The 14,184-nt window shown below is 46.7% G+C and overlaps 3 protein-coding genes and 1 long non-coding RNA gene across 5 annotated transcripts; 2 read left to right on the top strand and 2 right to left on the bottom strand.

Moving 5' to 3' along the window:
- The first annotated feature begins 520 nt into the window (after positions 1 to 520).
- Positions 521 to 7,129, top strand: LOC105418467 (uncharacterized). Its single transcript, XR_965670.2, has 3 exons — positions 521 to 822; positions 1,134 to 1,299; positions 6,773 to 7,129. It is a non-coding gene; the product is annotated as an uncharacterized lncRNA (long non-coding RNA).
- kat8 (K(lysine) acetyltransferase 8) lies at positions 1,377 to 4,300 on the bottom strand. 2 transcript variants are annotated; one of them, XR_003888597.1, is made up of 11 exons: positions 3,905 to 4,300; positions 3,550 to 3,624; positions 3,278 to 3,456; positions 3,144 to 3,197; positions 2,897 to 3,061; positions 2,690 to 2,779; positions 2,445 to 2,585; positions 2,183 to 2,276; positions 1,942 to 2,092; positions 1,699 to 1,849; positions 1,377 to 1,601 (listed from the first exon to the last, which is right to left on the bottom strand). XR_003888597.1 is itself a non-coding variant. In XM_003976930.3 (11 exons), exons 1-11 carry the CDS (start codon positions 4,212 to 4,214, stop codon positions 1,537 to 1,539), a joined length of 1,479 nt encoding a protein of 492 aa, XP_003976979.2. In that variant the 5' UTR covers positions 4,215 to 4,300; the 3' UTR covers positions 1,377 to 1,536. The 2 variants fall into 2 exon arrangements, 1 of the variants encoding a protein (XP_003976979.2); XM_003976930.3 differs by having other exon boundaries at positions 1,699 to 1,853.
- Positions 4,669 to 7,663, bottom strand: rnf25 (ring finger protein 25). Its single transcript, XM_003976934.3, has 10 exons — positions 7,387 to 7,663; positions 7,064 to 7,135; positions 6,783 to 6,879; positions 6,646 to 6,713; positions 6,482 to 6,551; positions 6,319 to 6,390; positions 6,038 to 6,184; positions 5,873 to 5,962; positions 5,665 to 5,802; positions 4,669 to 5,551 (listed from the first exon to the last, which is right to left on the bottom strand). The coding sequence occupies exons 1-10, from the start codon at positions 7,401 to 7,403 to the stop codon at positions 4,889 to 4,891; spliced, it is 1,434 nt and encodes a 477-aa protein (XP_003976983.2). The 5' UTR covers positions 7,404 to 7,663; the 3' UTR covers positions 4,669 to 4,888.
- Positions 7,664 to 9,745: 2,082 nt separating this feature from the next.
- Positions 9,746 to 14,143, top strand: anapc2 (anaphase promoting complex subunit 2). Its single transcript, XM_003976933.3, has 14 exons — positions 9,746 to 10,081; positions 10,236 to 10,485; positions 10,577 to 10,898; positions 10,965 to 11,097; positions 11,172 to 11,397; positions 11,472 to 11,591; positions 11,667 to 11,784; positions 11,964 to 12,142; positions 12,228 to 12,369; positions 12,502 to 12,577; positions 12,661 to 12,864; positions 12,955 to 13,087; positions 13,454 to 13,695; positions 13,781 to 14,143. Exons 1-14 carry the CDS (start codon positions 9,983 to 9,985, stop codon positions 13,988 to 13,990), a joined length of 2,454 nt encoding a protein of 817 aa, XP_003976982.1. The 5' UTR covers positions 9,746 to 9,982; the 3' UTR covers positions 13,991 to 14,143.
- The last annotated feature ends 41 nt before the right edge of the window (positions 14,144 to 14,184 follow it).

Below are 14,184 nucleotides of genomic sequence, written 5' to 3'. Positions count from 1 at the left end.
TTGATAAACCTATGAGAAACATACGGAAGGTTGTTAAAGTTGAATGGCCATGTAATCCTCTAATGTTTAACTAAACAGTCTTAATTAAACACGTCTTTTGAATCACTTTACATTTGACGCCCCCACCACAGACACACACACCCATAGACACACACTCATGCACAGCTAAAATTTGCAGGTGATAAAATTGCATCATTACGTCAGGCACTATTTTAACTCTGATAGATTTACAAGCTAAAAATACAGCAGTCCTCTGCAACTACATCTTTCCTATGAGTATTTTCTTAAATCTATCTCTCAATCAATTTAACGTTCAATCAAAAAGAAAAACCATTGCAACCGTGGCAAAAGGATGTAAAAACGTATCTTTATTTTAACGGCTCATTCCTGGAACGACTCGCTGCTGCCCCCTTGTGTTCACGGCTGCGAACTCCCGCTGCAGCGTCACGTGATCACGTTATATTTTATTATCAACTTCCAACGTGTTTTTTTCCCCCAACAAACTACAGAGTTACAGCTGCAAAAGAATCACTAAAAAATATATGACAAAACTGAACCAACGACGGAGTCAAACAGGTCCGAACACCAGGAAAAGATCACAAACGTGATCCCCGGAGGAACCATTAGAGCCCGGTGCAGGTGATCGCGGAGATTGATTGGGTCAGAGGGGAGCACACGCAGGGGAAAAGGAAGCAACTTTTATTAGTGTTTAAAACCCCCAGTGAAAACTTTAGAGGACAGATTTCAGAGAACCTGACAACAACTGATCACACCGGTATTTGCAGGACGGTACACACACCTGAGTTCAGGTGGTACACGCAGGTAAGACTTGTCCAGATTGTAACAATACTCGGTGAGGAATGTTCAGTGGTAATTGTAATTGTTAACTGGAACATTGGTTTTCATTTTGCTACAATTTACGAGTTGTTTTTTTTAAAGGGATACATAAAATGGACGCCGTATGATGAAAAATGGGCTAATGTTCCTGACGTGTGATTAGTGTCTATCTGCTTGTCTGACGTTTCACTGCATGTTTGTGGTCCAAAGTTGGATCAATTCTACAATTTTGTCCAGATGACGTCAGAATATTAGAACAAATTACATTTTTATGTGATCTTTGACTGTCGGTGCAGCCCAAGTGAGAAGATCGATGCTGGAATGTTCCTCTCTGAGCTCACATGACTGACGTGACCATTGAGATCCCAGCCAGGCCTTGGGAGCTGCTTTATGGTGTAACTGGGAACATTCCATCCATAGGAAATGTACCAAGAGTGTTTTGTGCCGATTTGGTTGATAAAGGTAAGAAGCAAACTCTGCAGGCTGATAATTAAAATCCAGGTTTCAGAGGACAGTGAAGAAAAAGAAACAAGATTTTATTTTTTTTATCTTTATTTTAAGGAAAATACAGACAGCAGATACTTGTCACATCTATATACAAACGAGTTTTGGGACGGCAGAATGTTGCCAGGTGAGGAGTGACGTGGGGGCAGGTGGCAGGTGGACTGAACAGGTGGTCTGAAGTTCTGGTGCGTCTCTTCACTTCTTGGACAACTTGGCCTGTTTGTTTTTTGGCGGCGCCCATTTTAAACACATCGTGTCCACTGAGAGAAAGAGAGAGAGAGAAGACGCCATGAGACCCCGTGCTGCCTTGTTGCTAGGAGACAGGATTCCCAAGATGTCACAAATGGAAGGACTTGCCTGTGATGGGAGGTTTCTTGTACTGGGCACTCTTCAGGTGCTCTTCAACCAGTTTGGGCGTCACACAGATGACATGCTGACCCTTCCAGTACTTGACCATATTGAGCGACTGCAGGGTGCTGATGATGTCACTCTGAGTGATGCTGGTCATCTGGCTGAGGAGAAGGGGGGGGGGGGGGTGTCAAAGTAATCACGGAAGCAAACAGGCAGACAGCACCTGTGTGTGTGTGTGTGTGTGTGTACCTGAGATCCTTGATGGACAGCGTCCCCCTGAAGTCTCTCAGGATCTCCAGCAGGACCCAGGACCAGTAGCTCCTGTAGCTCAGCTTTCCCAGGTCAGACAGGGGCTTCTCCGGAGAACCCACAGCACTTTCCAACTTTGACAGCTCGTAACCTGGTGACACAAACGAGCGCCCGTTTGGAAAAAGCCAGACATTCCATAGTGGGATGTGATCAACGCCCAGGACCATTGAAGACCACTTACTGAAAGCTATGAGGAACTTCCCGTAGCCTCTGCGTTGGTATGGCGGCAGCGTGAGAATACATGCGACATTGTTCCCATCCGGAGATTCTTTCTCCTGAAAACAAAAATAGACGTGGCTGTTTTCCCTCCTGGCTGTCTATCAAGACGGGTCCCTGAGGTCTCAACTGTCCATATTACCATTGCTGCTCTAAAGAGACCCGATGCAGAACCGGCGTGAACAACATACAACATTGGTTTCTGCCCACTGGGAACGGGCCCTTACTTTGGAGAAGTAACCAACGATGTGCGCTCCGTGTTTGTTGACTTCGGTCAGGATGTAGAAGATAAACGGCTCCACATCGAAGTAAAGCGTCTTGTGGTCGAGGAAGAGTTTTGCTAGTAGACAAAGGTTCTGACAGTAGATCTGCAAAGAGACGTTAACGAACACGTCACCCTGAACCTCAAACGGATTCTATTCTAGACCCGAGGCACATTTTCAGGCTGGTCCAGTCCAAAGGAGCTGCTGACCTTATGATCACGACCATCCACTTCATACACCGATATGTTACTTCTTCTGTAGATTTCTTTGCCTGGAGGCTGCTTCCACTGACAGTGAGACTGAAAGACAAAGATGTCAACTGATCACCGTCTCATCTTTGGACTCGGCTTTAGGATGCAGACATTCCATGGCTGCAAAATTCCCTTCCTCCTGAGCTAATGTCGTTAAACACTGACCAGGTGGTATCTGAAGGTCTTCTCATACTTCATGTACTTAAGGCAATACTCGCAAATCCACAACTTTGGCTGCTTGCCGTAATCCTCTGGAAACGGTGAGAAGTACCAGGCGTCAATCTCAAAGTTCCCTATCTGGATTTTGTCCACATACTTCACTTTGGTGATCTGAGAAAACAAAGGGACGCAGTCACGCTTTGCACCAGAAAAGGGACGAATAACGACAGAGGAGCAACAAGATCAGACTCACAGCTTCGTGCTCCTTCTCCAGGGCAGCAGTCGTTGGGTCCATTTCTGCATAGGTCTGTGGAGAAAAGCCTCACTGTGATTCAACCCCTCAAAGCACAGTCCTGGAAGCAAAAAGGTAGCATGCAAGTGACCTGCCTTCTGTACATGGTTGATCTCGTCGTGTTTGCGCTTCTGGTTGCGAGTGATCTTCCTTTCCGGCTGTTCACCCAAGTCGCCGATGCCCCCGATCTCGGTGCTCTTCCTCACCGCGTCCTTCACCGTCTTGGTCAGTGCCAAACGTGCCTTTCCCACCCATTCGTCCAGGCGTCTGTTGACTGCATAAAGGACGGCAGATCGTTGCATGATGGGATAGAGATGCGGGGGTGAATTGGGGTCGCGGGCACATCTGTCGCGTGTAACGTACTCACATCCTACGTAATGAACGTAGAACTCCTCTCTGCCCTCCTGTTCATTCAAGCGAGACTGGATAACCTCCGCTGTATCTGCAAGCAGGACAAGGAGGAATGTCCACAAGTACTGAGACTTTAGTCCAATAATAACTATCATGGAACTGTACAGTAACAACGATATATGTATAAGGAGGGGAAAATCCCTTTATTTACTGAATAATAGGAAGCATGAAAATGGCAATCACACATAAACTCAAGTGTCCCAGAACCCAAAGAAAATATCGATAAACTGCTTGTTGTTTTTAAAATGATTAAATCAAACCACCGAAGACAGTTTATTTAAACTACTGTGCAGTGGATAGAATTCACTCACGCCATGTTTTATCAGCTCGTTGGCATAAATACGTCTCTCCGATGTCTACCGACACCTCCTGCTCCCTGCCGCCGCATAACACTCCGCCTCCATCGGGCGTGTGCTTACTACTCGAGCCCCCGGCTTCACGGCCACGACCAATGGCCTCGGCCTCGTCCTCCTCCCCGCCACTGCCATTAGACGAACACGCAGCCGGAATACTGCTGTTCAGCTCGCTCTCCACATTACTCGAATCCATGTCTACGTCCATTCTGGACTGAGGGACTTTTTGGTGGCTGTAGCTTCTGTGTAACTCGGTCCCGCCGGTCATAACATCCGCCGTTTTGAAAACAACAACACGCCTCTACGTGCGTGCGCGCAGATTCAGATGGGTTGGCCCGCCATAAAAATGGCGTAGCCCCGCCCCATTTTGAAGACCGGAAGTGCCGGCTACAAAACCTACAACTCCCATAAGCCCTAGCGACGCACCCTTATTTTCTTCCTACCACTCTTAATTGTATTTTTCTTTAATCAATTACGTTTCGTTCAAGCTGACTTTTCATAAATGGTGACTTTATTTAAAACGTGTACATATACACTTCCTTGATTTAGCATTGTGTTCAGTAACTGGACTTGCTGTTATATAGATGCAGTTTAGTCTTTTGTTGACAACAAATATCACCTGTTTTAACCGTAATGGGCTCTTAGTGTTCAAAGATCAAACCTCCTTTGCTGTCAAATGGTAAATGCACTGAACCAGGAGCCAAGAACAGAACAGTACAGACTTACATCCAAAGAATATTTAATTCAGTCTTTCAAGTAAGGGTTCATCACAACACAAAGCAACAGCCATCTGTATTTCATATTAGAGTGCATATTAGCGCCAGTTGTCATCGAGCAGGAGAACAAAGATGTGGGGTCATTTATTGTGCACGGCTTTAACGGAATTAATCTCATGATGGAGGAACACACACATTTTTTGATAAGCCCTCCGGTCGCCCTTTGTCATAACACCTCCTCTTGTCCCCTGTCTCGGTCCACCACTTTGTGCTGGAAGCCCCTGCTGTACCCCCTGCGGTGCCCCCCTCCTCCTCTGCTGTGTCCTCCCCTGTTTCTGGTCGCTTTTGCATCCCAGTGGTGGGGAGGCCCGGGAGCGCCGCTGTTTGGCACAGATCGGTGCGAACCGCTTCTCCTTTGACGGTGGCCGCGGCTGTCCGGAGCATCTCCTGCACGCTGAGCTTTTGAGGCTGCCTGGATCGCGGGCTGACTGTCCGGAGACAAGGCTCCTGGAAACTCCCGGTGCTCCGGAGAAAGACCGCCGTCCGGCCTTGGCGGGCGTAATCCCTCAACTAGTTGCATTGGCTGAACGTCGCTAGCCTGAGCTTTGGCTCTCTCCGACTGCTCTGTGCAGTTTGAAGACAGACGCAGCGTGTTCAGGTGATCTGTGATGGGGGGGCCTCTGCGGTGCTGTGGCCTCCTCTGGCCTCCTCTCGTGCGCCCCCTCGAGGGGTTCTGGTGCCTGTGGGCCTGGCTGCCTCTACAGTGGGAAAATCCTGGTGCAGGCTGGTCGACTCTTACGCCAGTGGCCTCAGAGGAGACCTGTGAGACAGAGGGTCCGGTGGGGGTCGAGGACCCGTCCACCTCTGGGCTTCCATTTTCAGCAACAGTCTGGGGGGAGTGAACAAGTATCAGGGTCAAAAAGGAAACGATTTGGTTCGTGTAAGTTCCACAAATGGTCTCGTTCTAATTTCCCATCAACCAGAACCGAGAACTCCTCTCACCTCGTTGATATGGATGAGGAAACGGTTGGACTCCACTTCCGGGTCGATGATTCCACCTTTAGACCTCTGCCTCTCCAGCAGCTTCTTGAGCTCGACCCACTTCTGCCTGAAGCTTGAACTGATTGCTGCCTCGTCCACCTGGGAGCACAAGTCTGATTTCTGTTCTGATCCTTTCATGAGGTTCTGACAAAACCCAAAGTGGTTTTACCTCAGGCAGCTGTGGCGCAGGAGCAGACAGAAGCTGATCCACATCGTATATCAGAGGCTCCCTACACACTGGACAAACCACCGTCAGGTCCTGTGTCAAGGATCAGATGTTATAGAGCTTTTCAGGAAAGAAGTGTGAGAGTTTACGGACCAGAACACTTCAGACCTGACAGTCCATCCTGGTCCTGCTTTTGTCCTCTTCCAGCTCCTTCTCCCTCTGGCGGAGTTCGCTCTCTGAGTGGCGGACGTAGCGTCCCAGGCAGTGACAGTGGAAATAATGGTAGCAGCTTGTCTTGGTGAATGCCTCTCCCTCCTGAGGACCAGAACAACATCAGGAAAAAAACCCTACAAACACAGAACTGTCGTGTCCGTTCTACTTTCTAAAGATCAAACATTTCAATTTAAACAAATACTCAAATGTGAGAGCACTGATGGGGAAAAGCCCACCTTAAAGTCATACAGGCATATAGCACAGCTTCCATGAGGAATATTGCTTTCAGTCAGGATTTCTTTAGCTTTCTATAGGAGACGATGCAGAAAATAGATTATCAGCCACAAAAAAATCGGGTTCTTCTGAGTGACAAACGACAGACACACAGTTATTACTGACCTCGATGAGCTGATACAAAACAGGCGACCCCAGGCAGGACTGAGCCTCCAACTGGAGGCACCTTTGGACACTGACAGGAAAAAAAAAAAAAAACACACTATGATGGGGAATTTCTAAATGGAACAGCACTGAGGGGGAAACAGCCTGTACCTTCAGGAACTCACCTGCTGAGCTTCTCATCAGAAAGTCCTCGAGAGTTTTGAATGGAGATGCTGGGGGAAGTTAAAGGATACTGCAAGAAGAAAGCAGGGTTATCAGCAGATGTTTACTGACACCTTAACATGTCTGCAGGAGGACATACCTGCTGATCCAGAGCCAAAGTCAGCGTTAGTCGGACGAACTGGGAGACCGAGTCCTCAGCCGTCGATGGGTGCAGGACGAGGCTCACCTCCCAGCCCCTGGAAGATACAGACCCCCCAGCAGTGTTTACGGAACAGACAAAATCCCAGCAGTGAAACATGTCAAAGCAACAACAAAATTCAAAGTCAAGGTCCAAACGAGGTTCTGTTCGGTTTAAAAGAACCACAGCTAATAAAGCAGAGTAATGTGGGCTAACGTTAAAGCTAGTGACTGTCACCTCACCCGTCTTCTCTCCTGTCCACAAGAAGTTCGTCCAGATAAATCGACTGCAACACCTCGATTTCAGACTGCACACTGTGGGGAAAAGATGCACTTAGCACACGTGTTGGAGCATTTCCCATTTATTCCCTTGTTAAGAAGTGAGCTAACGTTAGCTTGGTAGCGCAAGCATTGTTTTGCTAGTGAACGTTAGCCGTAAGAGACCTGTTCTAATCGGTCGGGTTATGGTTATATGACTTTCACGTTCATGAATATAACAACTACAAACTCTTCTGTACTGTTTGGGGTTTAATGAGCAGATTTAGACATGCTGTCAACAAACTCACTCGCACTCCGCAGCCATGATGACGTTTCAGCGTGAACTTGCGATTGAAAACTGAAGAAAACTCAACTTTCGCAGCTCAGTCGGCGTTCCGAAACCAATAAACAACTTAAACTTATTTCGGCGTATTTTAACCGGTCGCCGGTAGTTAAATAATCTTTCTTTAACCACTTCGTCTTTATTGAACTTTGAAGCCAGCTGACGTCCACGATTTTAAGTTGCTGTCATATTCCAGTTCAATGGTCCTTTATAGTCATTAAGACTGTATTAACCAACATGGACTGAAATCACAGCAAAATGTAATGTAATTTCGATAGCATTTTTTTTTTTTTTTTTATGATCAAATTTTTTATTTTCAAGTAAAGGCAAAAAATACAATACAGAAGGAACAAGCCTAAGGCCAAGAACATGCCATAGGACAAAATACAATAGAGACACTACAGAAATTAAAATAAATAAATAAATAAATAAAATAAAAAATAAAAATATGTATCTAAAGAAAGAAAGACAGGACAAATAAAAAATAAAAAAATCACATATTGACAAAAATGGAGGGAATTGCACTTAAAAAAGGGGGAAACGGCAATGGAACTATATTAGAAGAGCTAGAGGAGATACGATTTTATGTCATGCTACTCAAAGACTCAGCGGCGGTACGCCATATATTGATTGTAGTTTCATTTGCGCAGTTAATCCGAGCAGTTGAAAGCTCCATGTAAATGACATCGAGCAGGGACAATACCCAAGATCGGGTGGTCAGAGAGTGAGGTGGTTTCCAACGAGTTGCAATCATTTTTTTTGCTGCTGTTAATCCAGCAAAAATTAGTCTTTTTTTTGGTTTGGAAATCTTAAGAACTGAAAGATCATCTAAGATCAAAACAGGTATAGTTACAGGCACCACTACATGTGTCAGGTCAGACAACTTAGCAGCAACATTCTTCCAGAAACTTTGGACGGGAGGGCAGTCCCAAAACATATGGATGTAAGTGCCTAGAGCTTTCAGAGAGCATAGTGTACAATATGGGTCATTGGTAATTTTCATATGATGAAGTTTAACAGGGGTAAGGTATGTTCTATGCAAAAAGTTAAAGTGGATATGTTGATGGTCTGGGTTGCGGGATGCTTCCGTTATACTGGACCAGACCACATTCCAATCAAACTGCTGAGCAAGGTCAGGACAATCTTTTTTCCAAATTCTCTCGATGGGGAGTGAGGCTGGGTCCCTTTGCAAAAAACGGTATAGTTTAGAGACTACGCCCTTAGCTCCTTTATGTTTAGTAAACAAGTCTCTTAATGGGTGGGTAGGTAAAGAGCACTGCAGGGGCACACCTTGTGTTTAAGTGCTGATCTTAGTTGTAAGTAAAAGAAAAAAGAGGAATTTGGCAAGTCAAAAGCCACCCTAATATCATTGAAAGAGAGTAACCCAGAGTCATTGCAGATATCCTTAAGATAGCAAACACCCCTCTGTTGCCATTGAGGAGCAGCAATAGGCCGTCCTCCTCGATAGCAATTATTGATTCTGTTGCACTACTGTTTTTAAAAAAAAAAAAAAAACTATCTAATGTCATCGGAAGTCGGTGCTAATTCAACTGACAGACGCTTTCATTATTAATATTTCTTTCATTTAAATTGCGCATGTTTACTAAAATCATTAAATGCCCATTAGATAGTCAGAAGTGTAGTTTGATACGGACTACAATATTACCGCTACTCACAACCGGAAGTGTGATCATACTTCCGGCTCTAACTTCGGACTGTGTGGGTGTCATTTCTGTTTTGGCCACTAGATGGCACACTTGTAATTATCGCTGCCAATAAGTACGGTCATTATAGTATAAATTAAGGTAATAGTATTTGTTTATAGACATGTTGTCATCAGCAATACGTGTTATGGGTATTAAATGTCACTTTCAATTCTATTTAATAAAGTCTAACAGTTTGTGACTAGGTAAAAAGTCACGCGAGTCCATTCACTGTCCTGGTCTTAATTATAATTAGTTCTGGAGAATTACAATGCGATTACGAAAGACAATGGCAATATTGTAATTAAACAATAATTCGCGTTGGTAGATTTTTACCAACTGATTTTTTCCCATTATTCTAGAGAAATACACGCATACAGTTTCACAACTACAATAAACCTAAGTATAAAATCGTTGCGTGTGGTGGTGGACAGATAGGATTAATAGTACATATATGGTGTTTTATGACAGTAACAAATATTGACGTATCGTTCACATTGCGTCAACAACGGCGCCGATGTAGTTCTATTCTTGTGTCGTTACAGTTTGCTGACACCAGGGGGAGGTGTCGAGCTTCTGGCACAATGCTGAGGCGAAATATTAATAAAAGAAGAAGAGAAGGATGAAACAACAGAAGAAGAACAAGAAAGCGGAATCAAACCCCGCGGTCCATGAGGCGACGCGGAATGAATCGTGATTTCAATTAAGTTGAAAATGTTTTTTAAGAATACGAACAATAGCTGTTCTGGTCATCGTAGAACCTCATCCGCTTTGCACCTGCACGACATATGTCATGGCATAGTGCAGAGTTTCGTTATTCTGCCGAAACATTAGAGTTTATGGTCTGAGAAGCTGAAAATGGAGGAAATTGTGATGGAATCGGAGTCGGCCGAAAGTTCGGCTTCAGCATCACAGTTTGGGGTTGCCGATGCTTGGGAGACGGTGACTGCGGCTTTGGTGGGTAGAACTAAAATCATATCCGAGTTCATAATTACTTTTGGCTACATTCGTCATCCTTCTTTGTTATTGTCACACCATTCCTCCTGCAATGCTCATATTTTTTAATGTTTCGAGTATAAAAATTGCAAATCAGCGTCATTCGTTGTTTCAGATGTCGCCCAGCTGCTCGGTGATGGACCAGAGTCTCTCAGAATGTTGGGCCCTGCTGTGTAGTCAGGACCTCGGCCAGCTGCTGGGCATCTGGCTCCTGGAGACATTACAAATACATCTGTCCTCTGCAGTGGTGCCGGAGTTCTGGTCCGGACTCAAACAGCCAGAGAATGAGCTGGAGGAGAGAGGCAGGGCTTGGGTCCTCCTCACTACCTTTCGGACTCTATTGGATCGTCTGGAACCATTCCTAGGTAAATTGACTCAACTCTAGGTTATTTTAAAGTCTTTACTTTAATGCAATAACATTGCACATAATGGTAATATTTACACTTTGGTTGGTAGGTGGTTTGGAGAAGCTTGGTAAGTGGCAGGATGATGGCCATGGGAGAATCTGTGGAAGGGGTCCCAAGGGCCTCCAGGAGCGTGCTTTCACCATCATCAGGGCCCTACTCCTTTTCTCCCCCTCCCCTGTTCTCCAGGAGCGTGTGCTGGAGTTTTACAACAGAACCTTCTCTGTCTATATGAGCCAGGAAGGAGCAGCAGAGGACCTAGCAGAGGTTCCAGATGATCAAGAGGGAGGGGTCTGTCAGGGCTGCGGGGTCCCTGCACAGCAGTGCTGGTGTCAGGAGGCCCTGGAGCGGCTGAAGGAACTGAGTCACATACTGTGAGTGAAACCAGGAGATGATAGATGGGTAAATAGATATTCCCTAGTTTCTGAATCTGTCTGTAGTTCCAGACTGCAGCTGCTGGAATGGGTCAGCTCCGAGGCCGTGACCTCAATCCTCCACAGGCTCATTGAGCAGCGAATGGAGCAGCACTGCAGGGGAGAATATGAGCGCTCCTTCCTGCAGGAGTTTCAGGAGGTAAAAGATCTGTGTGTGCGTGCTCATCAGACCATTATCAGCTGTTTTGTTTCATATGGGTTCTGTGTGAACAGTGGCTGGAATTGGTGCTGGGCTGGCTGAGCAAGGTGTTTGCAAGTGAGGCAGATGGAGATGGTCCCGCTTCTGCCCTGGGCTTTCCTAACATTCCCAGCATTCCCAGCGTGCAGGATGGCCAGCCTGCAAACTCTGTTCTGAAGCAGTGGAGGTGTCACATGCACCAGTTCTTCTGCAGGATCTACGTCAACATGAGGATCGAGGAGCTCTTTAGTATCATCAGAGGTCAGCTTGAATGTGCTTTATTTTATTTTGGATTTGTTTTGGTTCCTGTACGTTTATTCTTAACATACTTTCAGATTTTCCGGAGTCTAAAGCAGCAATCGAAGATCTAAAGTTTTGTCTGGAAAGAACCAACCAGCGACAACAGCTCCTCACATCACTCAAATCTGCTTTTGAGAGCCGCCTGCTGCACCCAGGTTGGTTTCTGTGGAACCGCACATCTGTACAGTGCCTGGGTTGATGCCATTTTGATCATACGGATCTGTTCCCAGGGGTTCACACGTCTGACATCCTCACCGTTTACATCTCGGCCATTAAAGCCCTCAGAGAGTTGGACCCATCTATGGTCATCCTGCAGGTTGCCTGCCAGCCCATCCGCAAGTACCTCCGGTGAGTCCCGTCATTACTTCCCTCTTCTTTAATCTGTTCAGTTGTAGGTCATTTACATTGGGATGCAAACCACGAAGCAGTTTAAATTATTCCTTCATGAAGCTTCAACTATTAAACCCCTTCATGGTAGAAACATTACAACTCAAATGACTGAAACTTATAAAGCACTCATGTTTCAGGACTCGAGAGGACACCGTGAGGCAGATTGTAGCTGGGCTGACGGGAGACGCTGAGGGCTGCACAGACTTGGCCGCCGAGCTGTCCAGAGGCGACCCGGTGACCTTAGAGATGCAGGATAGCGACGAAGAAGGCAATGACCCCGAGGACTGGACGCCAGATCCAACCGATGCTGTCCCTGGTCAGTAAGCATGGCCTTCCTTTGCTGGGGACGCTTGTCTCTGGGCCCAATAACTGGTCAATTGTGCGTTTTTATCCCTTCACAGATAAGATGGGCTCAAAGCGGCGATCTTCAGACATCATCAGCCTCCTGGTCAGCATTTATGGCAGTAAGGACATCTTCATTGATGAGTATCGAGCTGTGCTGGCTGACAGACTTCTGCACCAACTCAACTACAACACTGCCAGGTTAGGAATATAAGACATGTAAACAGTCCCAGAATTCCAACCCCCAGTTTTTCATGTTGCTTATTGAAATGAAGAATTTTATAAACTTCTTTATTTTAGAATCTGATTTTATTTTGTCCGTGGTGCATTCAGGGAGATTCGTAATGTGGAGCTGCTGAAGCTGAGGTTCGGGGAGTCTCACATGCACTATTGTGAGGTGATGCTGAAGGTAATGTCCCAAAAATTCCGTCACATATTTAAAATTCCCTATCGGTTCGGAGCCGCTCTTCACGAAGTCTTTGTGCGTTTAAGGACATGGCGGATTCACGGCGGATCAACACCAACATCCGCGAGGAGGAGTCGAAGCTGGGCGAGGAGGAGCAGCCCCCACTGTCACTCTCGTCCCTCATTCTGTCCTCCGAGTTCTGGCCCCCACTGAAGGAAGAGAAGCTGGAGCTTCCTCCGCTGGTGGTCCAGGCCATGGAGGCCTACACGCACCGCTACGAGAAGCTGAAGGTAAATGTTTTCCTTCTGGACGTGGTGACTTCAACTGTGAATCCTGGAGAGGATTTTTATGAGAACAGCATTTCATCGCCTGTGTTCCAGGCCATGAGGACCCTGAGCTGGAAGCCTCATCTGGGTTCTGTTACTCTGGATGTGGAGCTGGAGGACCGCACCCTCACCAACCTGACCGTCTCCCCGTTCCATGCTGCCATTATCCTGCACTTCCAGGAAAAAAGTATGAGCTCCTGTTTTGGAAAACCAGGAATATTTACATCGTACTCCCAGTGAAAGTCATACACCAGTTGGACCTGACATGATGTCACTGTGATGGCAAGAACGTGCACCCAAGCAGTCATAAGGCAGGTCCAACCCTGGATGAGTTCATTGCAGGGCCCTATATGAGCCTTTGTGGGTTTAGAGCCTTACTCAAGGGCACCTTGGCAGTGCTCTGGCACCTTCCCCTACAAACACCTTCTATGATTGTCTGCACTGGGGCTTGAACCAAGAACCTGCTGCTTCGCAGCCCAGGTCCCAACTGACTGAGCTACATCCACCCACCCTCCTGCAGCTACTTAATTTTTTCCTGATTTGTTGGCGACAGGTTCTTGGAATTTGGAGGAGCTGAGCGCAAAACTGGGAGCCCCTAAAGAGTTGGTGCACAGGAAGCTGGCTATGTGGCAGCAGCACGGGGTGCTGAGGGAGGAGGTGGGGGGGCACTACTGCGTGGTGGAGACGGGCTCGTCGAAGGAGAAGATGGAGAGGGGCATGATGCTGATCGACAGCGATGAAGAGAGAGACTCCAACACTACTACCCAGTCTGAGCAGAGGGAAGAGAAGCTACAGGTGCGTGCACGTGCACACACACACACACACACGGTTACAGTTGCCAGGACAGAGTGAGAAGAACGGCCTTTCTCCACCTCTGCAGCTCTTCTGGGCCTACATTCAGGCCATGCTGACAAACCTGGACAGCATGACGCTGGATCGCATCCACTCGATGCTTCGGATGTTCGTGGCCACGGGCCCCGTCGTCACGGAGATGGACGTCAACGAGCTGGAGGCCTTCCTGCAGCGGAAGGTCAGAGAGCACCAGCTGATGGTGTCTGCAGGCGTCTACAGACTCCCCAAATCCAACTGATGGAGAAGAATCGGGTTTGAAAGCTCACTTCTGCAGGAAGGTGCTTTTCTCTCAGCCCTTTGGAAGGAATTCAACGAAAAGGAGCTTCAGCTTCGCACAAATCGGTTACCTATGGACAACTGCAGAGGAGCGAATAAATAATTCATGCTTCAACGTTGGTTATTTCTTCCTTTGGTTACACAAATGTCTGGGGA

Source organism: Takifugu rubripes, chromosome 5 (assembly GCF_901000725.2).
Source record: "Takifugu rubripes chromosome 5, fTakRub1.2, whole genome shotgun sequence".
Lineage (NCBI taxonomy): Eukaryota > Metazoa > Chordata > Actinopteri > Tetraodontiformes > Tetraodontidae > Takifugu > Takifugu rubripes.
This window is presented reverse-complemented; position numbering and strand designations above follow the sequence as displayed.

Excerpts from the sequence above, each read along its gene's own strand:
- kat8 (XM_003976930.3), bottom strand. The coding sequence starts at position 4,214 with ATGACCGGCGGGACCGAGTTACACAGAAGCTACAGCCACCAAAAAGTC. Across the intron at positions 2,277-2,444 it reads TCGTTGGTTACTTCTCCAAA|GAGAAAGAATCTCCGGATGG; the intron begins GTAAGGGCCCGT and ends TTTTGTTTTCAG. Across the intron at positions 1,602-1,698 it reads CAAGAAACCTCCCATCACAG|TGGACACGATGTGTTTAAAA; the intron begins GCAAGTCCTTCC and ends TCTTTCTCTCAG.
- rnf25 (XM_003976934.3), bottom strand. Across the intron at positions 6,185-6,318 it reads TATGCCTGTATGACTTTAAG|GAGGGAGAGGCATTCACCAA; the intron begins GTGGGCTTTTCC and ends TCTGGTCCTCAG. Across the intron at positions 5,803-5,872 it reads CTGCGCCACAGCTGCCTGAG|GTGGACGAGGCAGCAATCAG; the intron begins GTAAAACCACTT and ends TTGTGCTCCCAG.
- anapc2 (XM_003976933.3), top strand. The coding sequence starts at position 9,983 with ATGGAGGAAATTGTGATGGAATCGGAGTCGGCCGAAAGTTCGGCTTCA. Across the intron at positions 11,098-11,171 it reads TCCTGCAGGAGTTTCAGGAG|TGGCTGGAATTGGTGCTGGG; the intron begins GTAAAAGATCTG and ends CTGTGTGAACAG. Across the intron at positions 13,696-13,780 it reads AGAGGGAAGAGAAGCTACAG|CTCTTCTGGGCCTACATTCA; the intron begins GTGCGTGCACGT and ends CCACCTCTGCAG.